Source organism: Tupaia chinensis, unplaced genomic scaffold (assembly GCF_000334495.1).
Source record: "Tupaia chinensis unplaced genomic scaffold, TupChi_1.0 Scaffold143936_1, whole genome shotgun sequence".
Taxonomy (NCBI): domain Eukaryota; kingdom Metazoa; phylum Chordata; class Mammalia; order Scandentia; family Tupaiidae; genus Tupaia; species Tupaia belangeri.
This window is the reverse complement of record NW_006203787.1, coordinates 1,048,957-1,071,401: the sequence shown is the minus strand read 5'-3', so window position 1 is coordinate 1,071,401 and position 22,445 is coordinate 1,048,957. Positions and strand designations below refer to the sequence as shown.

The window sequence follows — 22,445 nt, the reverse complement described above, 5'->3', positions numbered from 1 at the left end:
GGGGTGGCTACTGACCGCCTCGGAGTGGTGCAAGCTCACGTACCTTTTTTATTGCTCACTTTCTTAATCTGTTCGTCCAAGTATTCTCGCCGTTTAATGAGCGCATCTGACCACCTCTCCCTTACGCAGTTCAAGTCTTCTTCCTGACACCGGGAGGGAAGACATTTTCTTGAAGAGTGCACAAGCAACTGCTTTTCTTTTCTTTTCTTTTCTTTTTTTAAGATGTTTAAATTGATTAGGAAACTTTTCTTCGGGAAAGGCCACTGAACACTGCTGTGTGATTAATATGCAAGAAAGCAGAGAGGCCTCCGCAACATGGCGTGCTGACCGGGGTGCCATCGCCCAGAAATCAGAGCCCCTGGATCTCCAGAGAGACAAAAGCAAGACAAGCCCAAATCACAGCAGCTGGTGGGTGGCTGTATGTGTACGTAGGGGTGTATGTGGGCACAGGTATTTGAATCACGGCCGCGTATGGGTGTATGTGGGCACAGGTATTCGAATCACAGCCATGTATGGGTGTATGTGGGCACAGGTATTCGAATCACAGCCGTGTATGGATGTATGTGGGCACAGGTATTTGAATCATAGCCACGTATGGGTGTATGTGGGCACAGGTATTTGAGTCACGGCTGTGTATGGGTGTATGTGGGCACAGGTATTTGAATCACAGCCATGTATGGGTGTATGTGGGCACAGGTATTTGAGTCACGGCTGTGTATGGGTGTATGTGGGCACAGGTATTTGAGTCACGGCTGTGTATGGGTGTATGTGGGCACAGGTATTAGAGTCACAGCCGCGTATGGGTGTATTGGGCACGGGTATTCAAGTCATGGCCGCACATGGGTGTATTGGGCACAGGTGTTCAAGTCATGGCCATGTATGGGTGTATGTGGGCACGGGTGTTCGAATCACGGCTATTCATTGAAAATGCACAATTCTGGTGATTAAGACACACGGACAGAGCTCAAATCACATAACAGCACATGAGATGCAAACAGCAGGCATTTTCACAGCTCACAGTTCAATAGTCTGTGAACCTATATTCTCTGAAATGCGAAGAATAGGTTAGCAGAGAACCTCTGGGACTCGCTGCAAAGACTTTACCTTCCACCTCCACCACGAGGAGAACCACCAATCTCCCATGCAGAACCCCAACATGCAGTCAGCCATGCTTCAAGAAATCCCCAAGCAGCTGCTGGGCCTCACTGGGGACCAGGTGGCGGGAAGCGCGAACTGCGCAGGACGTTAGTCGGTGGTGTTGCTGGGGTCCGTGTGGACACTGATATTGCCCCTAATGTTTGTTTCTGTTGGCTTGCTTTCTTTCTCAGAAAAATTGTGAGTGGGGGGGGGAATCTATCAATTCTATCCAAAATGCTCTTTGACTCGCCTGCTTCCTAACTCTTCAGACATTGCACTGAGAAGGGGCCCCCGGCTCCTACATCTCCACCTTTCCCTCCTAGGAAGGCACTTGGGGGAGCATCCTTTTAAACCGTGTGGAGGGTCAGTACAAAGACAGGGACCGACCCCAGAAAACACCAGCGTGGCTTGTGCTGCTTTGACCTTGGCCCGTTACTCAGTTATCCACGTTCTGTGACATCAGGCCAGTCAGTGCCGACTAGGCAAAGCTTCGCATTTTCACCAATTTTTCCCTAGACTTCCAGCAAGAAAAGGCTGACTGTACATTCTACAGGCAAAGGAGAACTAAGCTTGCCCCTAAGGAGAGAAGAAAACTGGCTAGGCAAAACGAAACAAAACTACGTGCAGAAAATGACTTCGATTTTCCCACCCTGCAAAAGCCTCTTAATTACAATAGCGTATCAGAACGGGACTCGTCTCCTGGAAGTAAGGAGCCCAGAGCAGTTTCCCAGGGGAAAGAGAAGCGTCTACCTAAAGATCACAGATGGATCACTGTGGTTTCTAAGATCACGCATTTATTAAAGCAGTAACAATCTTTGTAAGCAAGGCTTTGTAAGCTAGCACTCTGAGGTGGCAGAGTGAAAATGCAGCATCTAGTTACAGAGTTTGAACTGATGGAAATTTATAATTGAGTGCAGCGTGTAGTACTGTACCCCTGACTACACATAAAGCAAATCAAAAGCAAGGGGAAAACTGCACGCTCGCTCTTAGGACCCCTGCCTCCTCTCTGGCCTCTGCTTTGCGAATGCTGGAATTAGCAGAAGCTGTGCCCCATGCCACAGGATGACAGCGTAGCAATACCTGATAACTATCCATATCATCACCATCCTCATCATCTCTCTGCTAGGAAAAAAAATAAACACAGAGGACATGCATTTTGTTTGTCAAACAGCACACAGGGAAGATAATTCTTTCAGCTCAACACACACATTACAACAAACAGCTCACACGACATCAACACAATACAACACTTCATTGAACCTCAGAAAGGTTCAACGGATTTAATTCACTTATCTCTAATTTCAAGATAAAAAAATTAAAAAAAAATATATATGTATATATATATATATGGGGCCAGCAGGTGGCATGATGGTTAAGGCACTAGACTCCCACAAGGCTGATCATGGTTTGAGTTCTGGACCTGGAGGCTTGCTTTTTCAGTTTCCCTCTCTCTTTCTCTCTGTCTCTCTCTAGTCAAATTAAAATAAATAAAGAAAGTAAGTTAAATAATTCCTTAAAAAAACCTTTGTTGGTTTTAGCGACGGAGGCCCTGCAGAATCACATGATACCATGTGGGGATCACACAGACAGTGGAAGCTCCGGGCTGGAGCCGAGGCCTTTACTTGCCAACCTCAGCAGGGCCACTCTCCCAGATGGTCCAGCACAAATCGGTTTTAACTTAAGAAGTAGAACTCTTTTAAAAATGCAAATAATTCATCTCGATAATGTGTCTCAGATGGAAACATTGAGTCATCTGACGATCTATGTTCTGTAGGTCAATGGGGACACAGAATGTCTAATCTAACACTGGAGATTTATTGCAAAAAGGGACCTCAAAGAATGATCAAGTCTATCTCTTCATTTTGGAGGAGAGAAAAAGGGAACTCGAAAATTCCAATTACCCAGTCAAGGTAACCACTCAGTTCCGCTGAAGCAGACTTGGGCCCAGGTCTCCTGACGCCAAGTTTGTGTTCTCCTACCACATCCTGCAGTCGCCCCCGGAGCGGGGCCCAGGCAGGGACCGCGCTGGAATGAGATGTCCGACACCCCAGCTCCTGGCTCCAGAGGCTGCACACCATGAGGAAAGGCCTGGTGGAGAAGCCTCCCAAAGCAGATCCTGACGCCGCACCTGCACTCACACTTCCGACAAAGCAAGGACAGCCTTGGGGAGCTGGAGAGAACATGGGCCCGGGAGGGGAAGGCGCTGGCTGACAGGCTGGGCCTTCTTTAAGGCCGAGGAGTCGGCATGCTGAGTTTCAGCTTTCTGAAAAGTCTTCGCCTGAATGCCAGGAAGCCCACAAGAAACTAAGAAGACGAATGAATGTCAAGACCAGGTGGGCGTATGCTCGGACTCCACAGGGAAACACGGGACAAACGTTTTCTCCCCATCAGGATCGGGAGACTGTCCCTGTCACACACGGCAGTGAGGGAGCCAGGCTTTCATCTTTCACATTTTTAAATGAGAAGATAAGGTTTAGGAAATAGAGATTTAATGGACAAAAATGGCCATGAAGATCTTTTTTTTTTTTTTTTTCTTCTTTAAAATTTGCTGAAGGGGGAGTGGGTTTGCTAGAGAGAAAGAGAGAGAAGGAATGAAAGTGAAACAGCAACCCGAGGGGGAACAGCCCCTCCATCTTGTTCCTCCTTCCTCTTTGGATTTTGGCAAGCACGCACTCACGCCTCATGTAGTTTTTAAGCCATTGGGTCCAGGACTCAAACCATACAGTCGCCCATGTGAGATCCAGTGCTTTAAGCACCATACCACAGGTTGGTCTGAGGATAACTTTGAATTGAAAAAATAAATAAATAAATAAATAAATAAATAAAGCTTTTAAAGAGCTGGGTAAGGATGAATATGGAGACAATTTATGAGATAAATCAAAGTGGTCATGTGAGACAGCAATGGCAGAAATGTAGCCCTGGCCAGATATAAAGGCAGGCCTGCCTGCAGTCAATGCCTCCTGGGCATTAGTGTATGTGTGTGTGTGTGTGCGCGTGTGCGTGTGTGTGTGTGCGCGTGTGTGTGCATCAATAAAACAATAATTACTCAACACTAAGCAAACAGTGTCTTACATCTGGACAAAAGGCAGTGGAGAGTAGTGTGGATGGCAGACAGGACCGTGGCCATAAGGAGGCGCTTTGTTGGAGTACCAAAGAGGTTCCTACCAGAGACAACGCCCTGCCCTCTTTCCGCACTGGCCGATCGTTGCCAAACCCCGTTTTCTCTCTCCTTGTCTTACCTGGTAACTGTCCAGCCCTCTCTGGAGTTTGGTGGACCTGGCAGTCACGCAGCCGATGGACACTGACAAGATGGCTTCCACCATGAGCGGCAGCGTCCCCGAATGCTGGACAGGCTTGACTGTGACTTGCACTCTACGGGAGTGACCCTGTGGGAGGCGAGGAGGGGAGTCAGGGAGAACGGGGAGGGATGGCAGAAGGGGAAGGAGGAAGGTTAAAGAACTAGAGAATGAAATACAATTACTTAGAGAATCCCCAGAAACTGTGTGGAAGGGTGGGACAGACAAAAAACATGAGAAAACAAAGAACAAACCCACTTGGTACCTGTCTGAGCTGAAAGATGCCCCCAGTGTTGACATCTTTGGCCTGGTGGAGTTCCACCGCAGCGTACTCTCCCAGCTCGTTCAGTTCCAATATGGAGATCCACATTTCGATTCTGCGCGTCACTTCATTCCACCTGCAAAAATCGTGTTTCGACAGACAACCGCGTCATCGTCCAGGGACGCTATTAGGAACACACAGGCTGAGCATCCCTAGTCTAAAAATCTGAAACCTGAAACTTTCTGAGTGTCATCACGATGCCATAAACAGAAAAATCCCACCCTGACCTCACGTGATGGCTCATGGTCAAAACAGTGTAATTAATCAGGGGCTGGCAGGTGGCATGGAGGTTAAGGTGCTGTACTCCCACATGGCTGACAGTGGCTCAAGTCCTGGACCTGACAGCTTGAAAATCACACCAGGCCCTTGTGTGCACATGCCTAAAATCCAGAGAGAATGGAGGAGATGGGACTATGGCATGGCCAAGCCCCTTGGGGGGTGATTTCTCACTTCCCTCTCTTTGCCTCTCTCTGGAGAGCACACGTACCTATGGTAAAAACCAGAAAAACTGAAGTAATGCAATACCAACACACTGTATAAAATTACTTTCATGCTGTGTGTATGAGGCATATGTAATAAAAATGAATTTTGTTTGTAGACTCGGGTCCCCTCCCCAGGATAGCTCGCTAAGCATATGCAAGTATTCTAAAATGCACAACTATTCAAAATCTGCAACACGTCTGGTCTTGGCATTTTGCAAAAGGGATACTCAACCTATAGTCACATGCCGCCGCCACTGAGCACCTGCTGGGCCGTGCGATGTATGCCACACACCTTATCTCCTTATTTAACCCTGAGAAACCTCCTAGTAGAGGCTTGTCCTATTTATTTTATTGAGTTATGACTTATATTCAGTGAACGGCCCAGATCTCAAGTACGGAGATCGTTGAGGTTTTTTTTTAAGAGAAATTTTCGTGGGGCCAGCAGGTAGGGTGGTAGTTAAAGTGCTGGACTCCAACATGGCTGACCACAGTTGGAGTCCCAGACCTGCCAGCTTGTGCTCTCACTTTCTCTCCGTCTCTCTGGTGAATTTAAAAGCAATAGTAATAATACAAATAAATAAATAAAAGAAATGCAGAAGTGTTTATACCAAAACTTCAAAAAAAAAAAAAAAGAACAGATGGGAACCAGCAGTTAGCATAATGGCTATGTCACTGGACTCCCACGTAGTCGACCGCGGTTCGTGTCCCGGACCTGGTGGCTTAAAACTCACGCCGGGCGCGTGTGTGTGCGTGCCCAAGATCCCGAGAGGAGAATGGAGGAGAAGGGATTGCGGCGTGACCATCCCCCCTGGGGGGTGATTTCTCGCTTTCTGTCTCTATGTCTCTCTCTGTCTGTCTGGCGAGCGCACGCGCCCTACAGTGAAAATCTCTCCAAAAAAAAAAAAAAGAACAGAGAAATTTTGTTACAGGGCGTGTGTTCACCAGAGAGAGACGGAAAGTAAGAAATCATACTCCCCTGTTTCTGGACATAGGTTTCCATCTCTCAGGGTAAGGATCCCTGGGGGTGGGACTGGGTCACAGAAGAGGAGAATCATCAGTTTCACAGGAAACTGCCAGTTGCCCCTCGGGTGTGGTTTGCCTACTCGCTTTCACAATGATGCCTTTGATGAGCACAAGTTTTTAATTTTGATGAAGTCTAGCTTACAAGTTTTTTGTTTTTTTTTTCCTGGTTTGTGCTCTCTGTGGCCTTTCTTAGAAATACGATGACCTCGAAATTCTGAAGAGATTCCCTTGTTTTCTTCTATAAGCTTTGCAGTGTTAGCTTTTTCGTCGAAGGTTATACTATATCTCGCATTAACTTGGTGTAGGTGTGATGTAAAGATCTAAGGTTTTGTTTCTCATTGATAGGCAGTTGTGTCGATGTTATTTGATGAAATGACCTACCTCACCCCACTGAATTTCTTTAGTACCTGATAGTTTCTTTCATCATTCTTATTTTGAAAAAGAAGAAACAGGCTCAGTGAAGTTAAGTAACTTGTTCAATACAACAGAAGTCCCAGGGTTCAAACCCAGTATTCTCAAACACTGTCCAAGTACTAGCCTTGACCCCGGTCTGAAGCGCTCAGCACTAACCTGTCGTGTAAGGTTCTTGTCTTAGCGTGAAGCGAATCCACCTCCCAGATGGAGCTACCATTTCCTGCACAGCGGTGGCCCCACACTTCAATTGCCAACGCTCCCTCCGAAATGAACTCCAGGAATTCTTCTGTTACATTCACCACATAGTCCTAGGGCAAACAGAAGGAAGAAAAAACAGTGCAAGAATTATGCATGAAAGTCTGTGAAATTTCCCTTTTGCATTTCAATGTATACAGATTGGCTTTGGAATGTATTAGCCTAATCTCAACCTTCAACTCATCTCTTCTGTTTTACAGAAAAGCATTGAGGAACACAGAATATTACAGCTAAAAGAGAAATTATAAAGTAACTTAATCCAACTCTTTTCTTTTATAAAGGAGGAAAGTGAAGAGAGCAACTTGTTCCAAGTTCTGTGGCTCGCTGGCTGCAGACTGAGATGCTGTTTCATTCTTGGTTCCACGGCCCCACTCGGCCTTTTCAGCTGGCTTAGACTCATTCAATGACTGTTCTCCATAGTGGCATAGGAGGAATATAACAGGATTAGACTTTATAGGAGTATTATGATTCTATGTTCTTGCCCTTAAGGTTCTCCACAGATTCCTCATCCTAAAATCAAGCGACTGTGAGGAAATGGACACTGAATGGCCGAGAGGTGGGGCAAATCACCCAGAGCCATGCAGCGGGCAAGGACCAAGCCGGTTCCTCTCCATTAGCCTCGCGCAACTCTGCCATGCTCTGTTCTGGAAACAGCTATGCTCTACTGATGTAACCTGACAGGATCCATGAGCTTCCTTTTACATGGAAAAGAAAACTACTGATCAATTAGTAAAATCTACACCCTGTAGAGATGGACAAGCTCAGAGGTCACATAATGAACCCAGGGACAACGTAATTAGCATTTATTAAATACAGTTGTTACCAAGATGCACTTCAGGACCAGCAGTTGGCATAATGGCTATTTCGCTGGACTTCCATATAGTCGACTGTGGTTCGAGTCCCAAACCCAGTGGTTTAAACTCACACTGGGTGCATGTACGTGTGTGCCTAAGATCCCGAGAGGAGAATGGAGAAGGGATTGTAGCATGGCCACCCCCTCCCCCTCCCCCTGTGGGGTGATTTCTTGCTTTCTTTCTCTCTGACTCTCTCTGTCTTTCTGGCGAGCTCACGCGCCCTATAGCAAAAATCTTTCAAAAAACAAAAACAAAAAAGATGCACTTCAAACTCAGATTTCATCCTTTTTTATATTGGCTTTTACCATACGGTGTGTGCACTTGCCAGAGAGAGACAGAGAGAGAAGGTAAGAAATCACTCCCCAAGGGGGATGACCATGCCATCCTTCTCCTCTAGTCTCCTCTAGGGATTTGGGGCACATATACACATGCACCCAGCGTGACTTTTAAGTCATTAGGTCTGGGACTCCAACCACAGTTGACCATGTGGGAGTCCAGCACCTTAACCACTATGCCACCTGCTGGTCCCCAGATTTCATCCTTCTAAACAAACTGTTTCGTGGTTCCAAAAGAAGTCAGAGGATTCTTTTAAATAAAAGAATCTTCAGAGAACAACAAAACCGATTAATAAATAGTTCAAGAAATGAACTTGGTGAATAAAAAGAATGAAATAAAGGTTAGGGTTAGATATGTCGCATGGTGGTTGGGGCAGCTGAATCCCACATGGCTGACCGGTTTGAGTCCTGGACCAAGTACACTGAGAAATACACCAGGCACATGTACATGAGTGCCCAGGGTCTCAACAAAATGAAGAGATGAAGAAGAAGGTATTGTGACATGCCATGCCCGATAGGGGTTGCTCTCTCCTCCCCCTCTCTCTGTCTCTCTTGCTTTCTCTCTGGAGAGTGCACACACTCTCAAGCAAAAAAAAAAAAAAGAGACTGAAGAAAAAAAAGAGAGAGAAAAGAAGAAATGTAGGCTAGAATAAAGAATCCAAAAACCCAAAAATAAATCCCAAAACGTATAGCTGACGGACTTTTGAAAAAGAGCACAGCGGAGAAAAGAAATTCTTTTCAACAAATGGTGCTGGGAAAACTGGATATCCACCTGCAAAAAAAGGAAGCCAGACTCTTCTCTCTCACCAACTAAAAACCAAACATACATCAACTCTAAATGGATTAAAGAATTAAATGTAAAGCCTGAAACTATAAAACTACTTGTAGGAAATGGAGAGGAAGCATTTGAAGACACAGGAGTAGTTTTTCAAAGATTTCTTCAATAAGACCCCTAAAGTACAGGCAACTCTAAAATTAGGTAAGTAGGATTATATTAAGGTAAAAAGCTTCTACATAAAAAAGGAAATAATAAATAAAGTAACAACTCATACAATAAAAGAAAATATTTGCAGACTATATTTCAGATAAGGGATTAATAACCAGAGTATATTGAAAATGCAAGCAACTCACTCACAGAAAAACTAATAATTCAATTTAAAAATGGATAATCTCTCTGAACAGAAAACCCTCCAAAAAGACATATGAGTTGCCAAAAAAAGGAAAAAATGGTCTATACCTCTTAACCCAAGGAAAATGCAAATGAAAACCACAACTTTTTACCTAACACCAGTCAGAATGGTTGATTAAAAAAAAAAACAAAACACAGGACCAGCAGATGGCGTAGTGGTTCTGTCACTGGACTCCCACATGGGCAACTGTGGTTCAAATCCCAGACCAGGGAGCTGGAAAATAATGCTGGGTGTGTGTGCGTGTATACCCAAGATCCTGGGAGGAGAGTGGAGAAGAAGGAATTGTGGTGTGGCTATCCCCCGGGGGAGTGATTTCTCACTTTCCCTCTCACTGTCTTTGTCTCTCTCTCTCCCCTGTGGAAAGTAAATTAGCACAGCCACTGTGGAAAACAATATGGAGTTTCCTCAAAAATGTACATATAGAACCACCCTATGACCAGAAATCCCACTGCTGTGCATTTATCCAAAGGACAGGATATCACTCTGCCGGACAGAGTGTTGCATATCCATGTTTACTGCAGCAGTGTTCACACAGATAAGTCCTTGAATAGACCTACGTGCCCCCAACGGATGACGGGACAGTGAAAACGTGGGACATATACTCAGGGGGATATTCTCAGCCATAAAGAACGGTGAGACTCTGTCATTCAATACAAAGTGGGCAGATCTAGACAATTAAATGCTAAGTGAAATAAACCAGACTACAAAAGGTGAACAGGTTATGTTCCTGCTTAACATACACCCAATGTCTGTCTGCACTCGAAGGCAGAAATGGAAAGATTATTTTTTTTATTATTTAATTTTATTTATTCATTCATTCATTTCTTAATTTGACCAGAGAGAGACAGAGGGTGAGAGTGAGAGAGAGAGGAAGTGAGAAAGCAAGCCACCAGATTCAGGACTTGAACCCTGGTCAGCCATGTGGGAGTGTCCAGCACCTTAACCACCATGCCACCTGCTGGTCCCCAGAAATGGAAAGATTTGAAGATGAAGAAGTGAGAGGGCAGTTGTAGACACCAGAGTACATGGGAGTGGGGAGGGCTCAGGAAGAAAACATTTAACAGATACGAGAACGCATGTAAACAAAGCCAACAGGTTCTGGGATGGTATAACAACAGAAAAACATATATACTGTTAATTATACACCCACACAAATATACACATAAATGTAAATATATGTAAAAGAACTAGTAGAACAAAAATTCGAGGTTCACAACATAATGTAATGCTCTTTGTTGAAGAATATCCTTGATTTGATTATCACACACTTCATGCCTGCTTTGAAAAGTTATATTGACCCTATGAAGATGTACAATTAAATGTAAGTCCGGGACTTGAACTGTGGTTGACCACATGGGAGTCCAGCAACACAGCCATTACGCCAACTGCTGGTCCCGTCTTTTTCCTTTCTTTTATGATAGGAAGCACACATGTGAACATGAGAGAGAGAGCGAGAACATGTGCACTGACCTCCCATCCCTGGTTAGCCCTCCAGCCCCTCGGGCTCCTGGGCACTGACACATGGGATGGGAACCGCAGTCGACACATGGCGTCCAGCCCTGCAGGGCACTGGTGTCACTGCAGCACCGCAGAGCTCTGGGCTGTGCCCGCCCTGTGGCTCCCTGTGCAGCCGGCTTTGTAACGCTCCTGTACCTTACAGTGGGAGAAGGTCACCGAGTACCGGGCATCCTTGGACTGTGGTGAAGGCACGTCTGGGTCTACCACCGGGGCAGCCACTGTGGACTCGCACTGGTCCCAGAACGTGTACTGGCAGAAGACGAAATTCGAGAGGTTTAAGGGCAGTCCAGTTGCCTCTTTAATTTTTACCTAAAGACAGAAAGAAAAAAAAAGCAAATAAAATCCCCCTGCAGAAAACATTAAATAATACATTATTTTCTTATTTCAGCTATGGCAAATTTAAGAGTAGGCGATAAAAAATGTATCAGTCATGTACATGATGACTGAAAATACGTGACACCATTTCTTTAAGGTTCTAGCTATTGGGTCGTTGGAAAAGTCATGACATGTTTTTCTATGAAAAATGCGTCATGACCTGCCTGACAACCAATATAACCTATCTTAGCAGAGGTCTCTAACAACAGTATGTAAGCTTGGCAACGAAAGCCCGTGTCCTTGGAAAATCGCCCCCATGGCTAAGTCCCGGTATTGACTTAAATATATTCTTTGAAGAACAGCCGTTGTTTTTTTTTTTTTCTTTTTCCTTTTTTGGAGAGGTTTTCGCTATAGGGCGCGTGTGCTCGCCAGACAGACAGAAAGAGACATAGAGACAGAAAGCGAGAAATCACCCCCCAGGGTGGATGGCCACGCCACAATCCCTTCTCCTCCATTCTCCTCTCAGGATCGTGGGCACGCACGCACATGCGCCCGGCATGAGTTTTAAGCCACCAGGTCCGGGACGCAAACCACGGTCGACTATGTGGAGGTCCAGCGACATAGCCATTACGCTAACTGCTGGTTCCCAAGAATAGCCTTGATTTGATATCACATACTTCATGCCTGCTTTGAAAAATTCTAGCAGCATTTACTAGAAAAACATAATTTACTAAGCAGGATTCACTCCTTGCACATCCAAAACACACATACTTTTTTTTTTTTTTAAACACACATACTTTTGAAGTTTTATGAAATGACATCAGAAAGTACACTGTATTTCTAGACTGCCCACCACTGTACTGACTGTCATAAAATTAAAATTTTGTTCTGCGGGATGGAAAACTCTAATGAAAAAAAAAATTTTTTTAAGGTTTTTGCTATGGGACGTGTGTGCTCACCAAGAAGACAGAGAGGGACAGAAAGTGAGAAATCACCCCCCAGGGGGGATGGCCACGCTGCAATCCCTTCTCCTCCATTCTCCTCTCAGGATCTTGGGCACACGTGCCCAGCATGAGTTTAAGCCATCGGGTCCGGGACTTGAACCACGGTCAACTACGTGGGAGTCCAGCGACATAGCCATGAGATTTTTCTGTAAAATTGTTGTGCATTAAGGAGGTCACTTAGGGTCAGCCCCACAGCACAGGGGAAGTGCAGTGTGCAGAAAGCCCATCCCACGTGGCTGGCCAGGGATGAACCCCAGAGTAGCGGCTTTAAAAACATGCCAGGCACATGAGAATGCATTCCCAAAATCCTGACAGGAGAAAGAAGTGGACATGGGACCAGCAGACGGCATAATGGTTATGTTGCTGGGTTCCCATGTAGTCGACTGCTTTGAGTCCTGAACTTGGCAGCATAAAACTCACACCAGGCATGCATGAGCACAGCCACTGTGGAAAACAATATGGAGTTTCCTCAAAAATGTACATATAGAACCACCCTATGACCAGAAATCCCACTGCTGTGCATTTATCCAAAGGACAGGATATCACTCTGCCGGACAGAGTGTTGCATATCCATGTTTACTGCAGCAGTGTTCACACAGATAAGTCCTTGAATAGACCTACGTGCCCCCAACGGATGACGGGACAGTGAAAACGTGGGACATATACTCAGGGGGATATTCTCAGCCATAAAGAACGGTGAGACTCTGTCATTCAATACAAAGTGGGCAGATCTAGACAATTAAATGCTAAGTGAAATAAACCAGACTACAAAAGGTGAACAGGTTATGTTCCTGCTTAACATACACCCAATGTCTGTCTGCACTCGAAGGCAGAAATGGAAAGATTATTTTTTTTATTATTTAATTTTATTTATTCATTCATTCATTTCTTAATTTGACCAGAGAGAGACAGAGGGTGAGAGTGAGAGAGAGAGGAAGTGAGAAAGCAAGCCACCAGATTCAGGACTTGAACCCTGGTCAGCCATGTGGGAGTGTCCAGCACCTTAACCACCATGCCACCTGCTGGTCCCCAGAAATGGAAAGATTTGAAGATGAAGAAGTGAGAGGGCAGTTGTAGACACCAGAGTACATGGGAGTGGGGAGGGCTCAGGAAGAAAACATTTAACAGATACGAGAACGCATGTAAACAAAGCCAACAGGTTCTGGGATGGTATAACAACAGAAAAACATATATACTGTTAATTATACACCCACACAAATATACACATAAATGTAAATATATGTAAAAGAACTAGTAGAACAAAAATTCGAGGTTCACAACATAATGTAATGCTCTTTGTTGAAGAATATCCTTGATTTGATTATCACACACTTCATGCCTGCTTTGAAAAGTTATATTGACCCTATGAAGATGTACAATTAAATGTAAGTCCGGGACTTGAACTGTGGTTGACCACATGGGAGTCCAGCAACACAGCCATTACGCCAACTGCTGGTCCCGTCTTTTTCCTTTCTTTTATGATAGGAAGCACACATGTGAACATGAGAGAGAGAGCGAGAACATGTGCACTGACCTCCCATCCCTGGTTAGCCCTCCAGCCCCTCGGGCTCCTGGGCACTGACACATGGGATGGGAACCGCAGTCGACACATGGCGTCCAGCCCTGCAGGGCACTGGTGTCACTGCAGCACCGCAGAGCTCTGGGCTGTGCCCGCCCTGTGGCTCCCTGTGCAGCCGGCTTTGTAACGCTCCTGTACCTTACAGTGGGAGAAGGTCACCGAGTACCGGGCATCCTTGGACTGTGGTGAAGGCACGTCTGGGTCTACCACCGGGGCAGCCACTGTGGACTCGCACTGGTCCCAGAACGTGTACTGGCAGAAGACGAAATTCGAGAGGTTTAAGGGCAGTCCAGTTGCCTCTTTAATTTTTACCTAAAGACAGAAAGAAAAAAAAAGCAAATAAAATCCCCCTGCAGAAAACATTAAATAATACATTATTTTCTTATTTCAGCTATGGCAAATTTAAGAGTAGGCGATAAAAAATGTATCAGTCATGTACATGATGACTGAAAATACGTGACACCATTTCTTTAAGGTTCTAGCTATTGGGTCGTTGGAAAAGTCATGACATGTTTTTCTATGAAAAATGCGTCATGACCTGCCTGACAACCAATATAACCTATCTTAGCAGAGGTCTCTAACAACAGTATGTAAGCTTGGCAACGAAAGCCCGTGTCCTTGGAAAATCGCCCCCATGGCTAAGTCCCGGTATTGACTTAAATATATTCTTTGAAGAACAGCCGTTGTTTTTTTTTTTTTCTTTTTCCTTTTTTGGAGAGGTTTTCGCTATAGGGCGCGTGTGCTCGCCAGACAGACAGAAAGAGACATAGAGACAGAAAGCGAGAAATCACCCCCCAGGGTGGATGGCCACGCCACAATCCCTTCTCCTCCATTCTCCTCTCAGGATCGTGGGCACGCACGCACATGCGCCCGGCATGAGTTTTAAGCCACCAGGTCCGGGACGCAAACCACGGTCGACTATGTGGAGGTCCAGCGACATAGCCATTACGCTAACTGCTGGTTCCCAAGAATAGCCTTGATTTGATATCACATACTTCATGCCTGCTTTGAAAAATTCTAGCAGCATTTACTAGAAAAACATAATTTACTAAGCAGGATTCACTCCTTGCACATCCAAAACACACATACTTTTTTTTTTTTTTAAACACACATACTTTTGAAGTTTTATGAAATGACATCAGAAAGTACACTGTATTTCTAGACTGCCCACCACTGTACTGACTGTCATAAAATTAAAATTTTGTTCTGCGGGATGGAAAACTCTAATGAAAAAAAAAATTTTTTTAAGGTTTTTGCTATGGGACGTGTGTGCTCACCAAGAAGACAGAGAGGGACAGAAAGTGAGAAATCACCCCCCAGGGGGGATGGCCACGCTGCAATCCCTTCTCCTCCATTCTCCTCTCAGGATCTTGGGCACACGTGCCCAGCATGAGTTTAAGCCATCGGGTCCGGGACTTGAACCACGGTCAACTACGTGGGAGTCCAGCGACATAGCCATGAGATTTTTCTGTAAAATTGTTGTGCATTAAGGAGGTCACTTAGGGTCAGCCCCACAGCACAGGGGAAGTGCAGTGTGCAGAAAGCCCATCCCACGTGGCTGGCCAGGGATGAACCCCAGAGTAGCGGCTTTAAAAACATGCCAGGCACATGAGAATGCATTCCCAAAATCCTGACAGGAGAAAGAAGTGGACATGGGACCAGCAGACGGCATAATGGTTATGTTGCTGGGTTCCCATGTAGTCGACTGCTTTGAGTCCTGAACTTGGCAGCATAAAACTCACACCAGGCATGCATGCTCAAAATCCCAAGAGGAGAATGGGGGTGAAGGGATTGCAGTGTGGCCATTCCTCTGGGGGAGGGGTGATTTCTTGCTTTCTGTCTCTTCTGGGAGTGCATACACTCTATAGCAAAAATATCTCTCTAAAAAAAAAAAAGAAGAAGAAGGGGACCAGCAGTTAGCGTAATGGCTATGTCACTGAACTCCCATGTAGTCGACCGTGGTTCGAGTCCCGGACCCGGTGGCTTAAACTCACACTGGGCGTGTGTGTGTGTGTGTGCATGCCCAAGATCCCAAGAGGAGAAAGGAGAAGGGACTGCCACGTGGCCGTCCCCCTGGGGGTGATTTCTTGCTTTCTGTCTCTCTTTGTCTTTCTGGTGAGGGCACGTACCCTATAGCAAAAACCTCTCAAAAAAAAGAAGTGAACAGAAAAAGATTGAGGCGTGACCACGCCCCATTTGGGGGCTCTCTCTCTCTGTCTCAAGTTCACACACTCTCTGGAGATCCCCCCTCAAAAAAATTCATCTTTACGAGCCTCCCGTTGCCACCCTCTCACCCGGCAGGTCAGCTTCTTGACGCGGTGAGCGATCTCGCCACTGCTGTCCACGACCTCCAGGCTCCCGCTCTCGCTGGAGTTCTCCGAGGAGTCATCCTCCACCACGCGCTCCGGGACGGCTCCCGTGACGCGCATCACCTCCACGTGCAGGCGCCCGGCGACCTGGGTCACGGAAGCAGAGTGGAGTGTTTGGCATCCCGTGGGCAGGGCAGACCCGAGCAGAGACTCCACGCGAGCCCCGGTGAGCGGCTCTGCTGCTCGCATTGGCCACTGGCAGCGGCAGGGACCCACCATTCCCAGAGGGGTCCATCCCAGGGCTTGCCTCGCCAGCATCCTGCTTGGCAGAGCCAACGTGGTCTCCCTCCCCCTGCCTTCGAGCCCCCCTCATCTCGTCCTTCTACGGGACAGGCAGGAACCACTTAAAGGCAGCTCTCACATCCCACCTGGAGCTGTCTGCTCTCTGTGTGCATGCACTCACACACTCACTAGGACAGACGCCTCGCCTTCCAGGGTGCCAAGAGAAAGGCTCAGACTCTGCCATCAGGGAACTCAGTCAAGAGGGACGGACAGAGAACTGAAAGCCGGGACAGCTGCTTAGCCCAGTCGTTATAGCAGAGACCTGTGCAGGTCGTCGCAGGATACATCTGTCCGCTCAATAGATATTTATTTGCCAAGAACGACTAAGCCAGCAACTGCACCAAGTGCTCACAAAGCAGACAGACGCCCCCTGGGCTCCCGCCATCACCCTGGGGAAGAGCAGGGGCTGGGAGCAGAAGGGCTCTGTGCGGTGGTGACATCACCTGTACTCCGGGAGAAACAGCACACATGAAACCAAGATGTGGGGAAGCAGTTCTTTTAAAACTGTTTTGGGGCCTGCAGATGGTATGGTGGTTAAGGTGCTGAATCCCACATGACTGTCTCCACAGTTTGAGTCCTGGACCCGGCAGCTTGAAAATCAAGCCAGGCTTGTGTGCATGCATGCCCAAAATCCTGAGAGAAGGGATTGTGGCATGGACATCCCCTGGAGGAGGAGTGATTTCTCACCTTCTCTCTCTCTCTGTCTCTCGCCAGTGAATGCACATGCCTAATAGAGAAAACCTAAAACAAATAAACAAGGGAACTAAAAACCTTTTATTATTTTTTTTAATCAAAAGTTTGTATTTGCTATCAAGGTTGCTCTCTGGACAGGAGCTGGCTAACTGCTCATTAAGCTGGTTGCACCAAATCAAGTTAGGCGTCCAGGGGTCACCTTGAAGCTTGCGTTCATGGGGTGCTTTAATTGTCTTTGTTCTCTCATAACCCAGCCTGAGGTCGTGGGAAGGGGACCTGTGCTCTGGCAGCCTGCGTGTCTCCTGAAATAGTGAAGGTTGTGTTTCAAGGCTGTCTGGACCCAGCTTCCACACAGCCGAGGGCCTTGGCCCTAAGGACTTGGGAAAAACGAGTTGGTGATATTTGATAAGTAGGACAATACAGAGAAAGGAGGAAGGAAGTGAGAAAAACAGCTGGAAAGTAATGGAGCTGACTCTGTTTTCAAAGCTTTTTCTCTTTTTTAAGGTTTTTACCACAGGGGGTGTAAGCTCACCAGAGAGAAAGAGGGAAAGCGAGAAATCACCCCCCAGGGGGGCTGGTCACACTGCAATCCCTTCCCCTCTGTTCTCCTCCTGGGATCTTGGGCACATATGCACACACACCCAGCGTGAGTTCTGAGCTATTGGGTCAGAAACCCAAACTGTGGTTGGCCACGTGGGAGTTTCAGGACCTCGGCTCTTAGGCCAGCTGCTGAAATAGTGCTTTTTTTTTCCCAATGCTTTATAAAGAACTTAATACACTTTTTAAAAATTATTTATTTTATTTGTTATTATTATGATTTAATTTGACAAGAGAAGGAGAGAGAGAAAGAAGGTGAAAGAGCAAGACACCAGGTGTGAGACTTGAACCATGGCTGGCCATGTGGAGGTCCAGCACCTAACTACCATGCTACCTGCTCGCCCCAAGAATTTAATACACTTTTTATATAATTTCAGGGTAGTTCACAGGATACTCAAAGCACATCAGGGATCCCAGCTTAAGGATCTCTGGGCTAGGGAGTCAGCAACTAGATCCTTTAGCTACATGAGTTGTGTCCACTTTTTTTTTAATAAGAATTATTTTATTTAACTTTATTTATTTATTTTAATTTGAGCAGAGAAGGACAGAGAGAGAGAGAGAGAGAGAGAGAGGGAGGGAGGGAAAGTGAGAAAGCAAGCCGCCGGGTCCAGGACTTGAACCGCAGTCGCCCACGTGGGAGTCCAGTACCCTTAACCACCACGCCACCTGCTGGCCCGTGTCCACTTTTAACATGAGCAAAAGTGATGCAAGCCCCTGGTCTGCTAGAATGGAATGTTCTCGGGGATCACTCACAGAGTGGGACCTGTGGACTTTATCCCACACCTGGGAACCTGGGTCTATTTCCCAGCGTCACCTTGGGCAGAATGGCTTCTTATTCTCAGCCTGCTCTAAGAACCACAAGAAATGACCTGGGAGTTCCAGCTCACATGTTACTGGAGGACGAGCTAGAAAGGGAGGATAATACTAAATTGAGAATAAGGGCAACAGTGGATGAAATGGGTAAAAGCTAAAAAAGGTTTGAGCGTGGAACATTCTCTGAAATGTCTCAGGCCTTCGTAAGTCCAGTATATCTGAGTAAGTGAGACATGAGCGTTTAAAGGGGGCGGACTATGAGCTGTGCAAGCTTGTTTTCTAGAAACACTTTGGATTCCAAAACAAATCCTCACAAGACGTAGCTTGCAAAGACCACTGAGGGGCTGGGAAGAAACCAGAGTGTCACGAAGGTATGAGATTTCCTTCAGAAAGATAAATTAATACGGGCACGGGGTTGAACTCAGTTTCCAAATGACTCTAACTCGACTAAAACAAACAAACAAAAAAAACTGGTGAACCATAAATCCAGAATGTACCATTTTAACAATCTTTGACAGCCAGTTCTTAATTCTGATAGTTTCTTTTATTAGCTAATAGCAGAGAAGTAAGAATGCAGAACCTAAATACCTCCCCTACTTCCTTGATCTACCTCAAGATGATGGCTTGAGACACTGCAATGAAAAAATAACCCCCAGATGGACCCTGTCATTTTCTCCAAGACGGGCCCTCCTTACCTCCCCCTGCTGGCTGATGATGGGGACTGCATACTGAAGCTTCACGTCACAGAACAGGCATTCCAAGAACACGTTAGCCACCCCGATGAGGTTGTGGTTCTCTTGGGCTTCATAGAAAGGGTCCCCTCGTTTCCCGTAGAGTCTCTTTGCCTGATGGTAGGAGGGGAAGGTGGGAGGAAAAATAAAAAAAAGAACAAAACCATCAACTGAAATCATATGACTTACAATTAGCATTTAAAAATTTTTTTAAAGTAAACATGCATCCATGTGAAAGAACCAAGAAGCAAAATTAGAATGACACACAAATAAAACAAAGTGAGCGTGTGGGAGACGCTCGTCTGTGGGGACGATTCTGCTTCGGTTCCTGTCATCATCCCTGTCACACTCCACCCACAGCCTGTTCCAGCTCGGTCCCTGCGCTTCCCCTCCTCTCCTTCGCCAGGTCTCCCCACCACTACGGGCCGAAGATGGACTGTGTGCATGGAGAGTCCTCCTAGGACCCGCCCGGCCCTTGTCCCACAGCAGAGCCCACGGACACCTGCCAGTGAGCACAGATCCACGTGGGTGCCGGCTGAGCTGGCTCTCACGGTGCCGACAGATCAGAGGGAATCGGGGCCAGCAGGTAGTGTGGTGGTGAAGAGCCCTGGACGACCATGGTCGACCATGGTGGACCACAGTTCAAGTCCCAGACCTGGTGGCTTGCTTTCTTACTTTCGCTCTCTCTGTTTCTCGCTTAGCCCCTCTCTGGTCAAATTAAAATAAATAAAGTTAAATAAAATAATTCTTAAAAAAAAAAGAGAGAGAGAGAGAGAGAGAGAGCGAATCTACTTTGTCCCGCTTACATCCCTGGAAATGTGGGAACGATGGGGCCGGACAGAAGTCTGCTGTGTGTTCTCATCGAGTTTCCACCTGTGTGGGCCCGACCTCGCGCTCCTGTCAGGATCACTTTTACTGTATTTTCCTAACACAGACGTCCGAAGTATCAGGGGGACGTCCGTGCCTGTGTGGGTGAGAGTGCTGTTCTGACGGCTGAATCACTGATCACTAAGTGCTTACGGCACACCCGGACCTCCCTCCGCTGCCTCTAGTACCTCTGGAACTTTCTCCTTCCATTCTTGGTAAAGGTCGCGCATGTCGATTAATTTATTCTCCAGCTTCTCGATGGTCCACACCTGTGTGCTCTTTCCTTTCCGCCTCACCTGGATGGCCGGCTCGCTCACGATGACCCCCCTCTGCAGCACCACGGAAAGAAACGGTGGATGGTGTTAGCACTTCTCTTGTGGTTGCTAAAGCAATTCGCAGTCGTCAGCTCGTAAGTTTGCAAAACACATACATGTCTACCAAAGGAGGTAAAGTTCTAACAGCGAGGGAATGGTCTGGTTTACGTGTCGTCTTCTTGTATGCCCTGTAGATCGTTTTTATTTTCGTCATAATATGGACCTAACGAAAATGTAATCTCATGTCCTAAACTTTTTCCAGTTTTCTTACTGTTTTCCTGTATCATTAAATATACTTTGGTATATCATTTTTTTTTAATTGCTAGAGGGTATGTGCACTTACCACAAAGAGAAAGAGAGAGAAGGAGGGAGAAAGCATCCCCAGTGGGGCATGGTCACACTTCAACTCTTCTCCTTCATTTCTCCAAACTGTTGGGATGGGGGCACGCATGGACATGTACCCTGCATGTTGTTCCAAGTCACAGCGGCCGGGATTTGAACCTCACTTGGCCAGGTGATATCTAACTCCCTTAAACTCTAGGCCCCAGCCGGCTCTCATGAAATACACTTTATTAAAATGATATTTAAGGGCAACATATCGATAGCAATCCATATGGGCTTGCCACAAGCTGGACTGACCCACAGCCCAGCATCATGGCTGTCCCTGTCTTTGCTGTCCTAACAGCCACCACGGGGAGCACCCTTGCACATCAGAGGCCATAAGGCTTGGGCGATACTTCCGACTGTGGACTTAAAAAATATTCCTTAAAGAAAGAACTACTGGGTCAAAAGACGAAAATCCAGAGATAGTCTCTGACCCACTTCCTAGTTGCTAGCTGGAGGGAAAAATAGATGGATGAAAAAACTGTGTTTTTCCAAGTTTCTCCCTGCAAGCTGAAATGAGAGGAAACTTCCCAATGACTGTGTATGTAAAGATAGATATTACAAAGTCATCCTTTTTTGTAGAATTTAGTGTCTTTTAAAAAGACACTAAAATAAAATGTGCACACATCCTGGGCCGTTTCGGGAGAAGTCATTTATCTGCAAGGAAAAGCCGGCAGGATTACTTACATATGAATTTCTAGCTCCACTCTTTTGAAGAGAGCACTTAAACTAGCAAGTCCTGGCCATTAGCCTTTAGCCATTAAAATTCTGCTAATTTTGCTTCTGTCCTATCTCAGGGCGTTGTTCACAGGGCACTCTTACCCAGGAAGGAGCAGAGGGGACCTCACAAAGAACGAACACGCCAGCTCCTGCCATCTCCTCCGGATGCTGCCGGGTCTGAGAGGAAGGCTCTGTCCCACAGTGTTTCCGCTGTGTGTCATGCTTCATCTCTAGGACACTCACCTTTCTGTTGGCACTGAGGTTCGTGGCGGGGATCTGGAGAGTCACTTGGTAATCGGTGAGCTTGCGCATTTCCTCCGCCAGGAAGTTGGCCTCCCTCACCAAGGTGTTGGCTTTCACCAGCTGCTCTCGCAGTTTGGCCAGGCTTTGCCGGAAAAGCTCATCCCTGGGTGTCACAGAAGAGCGAATGGAGAAATTAAAAGGAGGTGCGACTCTGTTTCCGAGGGGGCAGTCTTATCAGAAAATGGCAGAGAAGTCCTTTCGGGCACTACTTCTCAATCTATTTACGGGGTACTTATCTCCTACCCAGGGGCATCTGCCGGGAACCACCCATGGGAGCGGGCTGTGGAGACACTTAACTGAAAGCCAGGTTTACATTATGTAACATCTGAGAAGTATCAGATTTTGATTTGAAGATGGAAAAAAATCCAATAATGGGACGACTGGGGTGGGGGCAGGGAAGGTGCTTTTGACTTTTGTGTGTTGGGAGAGGATGAGCAAGGGGAGGGTTGGCAGGTGAGCGAGGCCTGAAGCTGGAAGGAGGAGGCATGAGCCGTGAGCTCTGCAGTGGACGAGTCCTGCCGTGCGGCTCCTCTGCAGCAGCAGGGGTTCCTTCCCAGCTCTCCAAACCACAGCCCTTGCTGACAGCAGGCTTCTCCGACACCCTGACCTGGCCGAGCGCCCGCACAGCATCTGCCACGGCTAAACTTT

The 22,445-nt window shown here is 46.6% G+C and overlaps 1 protein-coding gene across 1 annotated transcript in view; it reads right to left on the bottom strand.

Moving 5' to 3' along the window:
- KIF13A (kinesin family member 13A) overlaps positions 1-22,445 on the bottom strand; it is a 180,293-nt gene that overhangs the window by 28,992 nt on the left and 128,856 nt on the right. The window contains 10 exon segments of the mRNA XM_027767133.1: positions 44-143; positions 2,218-2,259; positions 4,377-4,523; positions 4,699-4,831; positions 6,831-6,982; positions 13,863-14,036; positions 16,019-16,180; positions 19,174-19,323; positions 20,265-20,405; positions 21,738-21,900. Coding sequence (XP_027622934.1) covers positions 44-143; positions 2,218-2,259; positions 4,377-4,523; positions 4,699-4,831; positions 6,831-6,982; positions 13,863-14,036; positions 16,019-16,180; positions 19,174-19,323; positions 20,265-20,405; positions 21,738-21,900 — 1,364 coding nt within the window.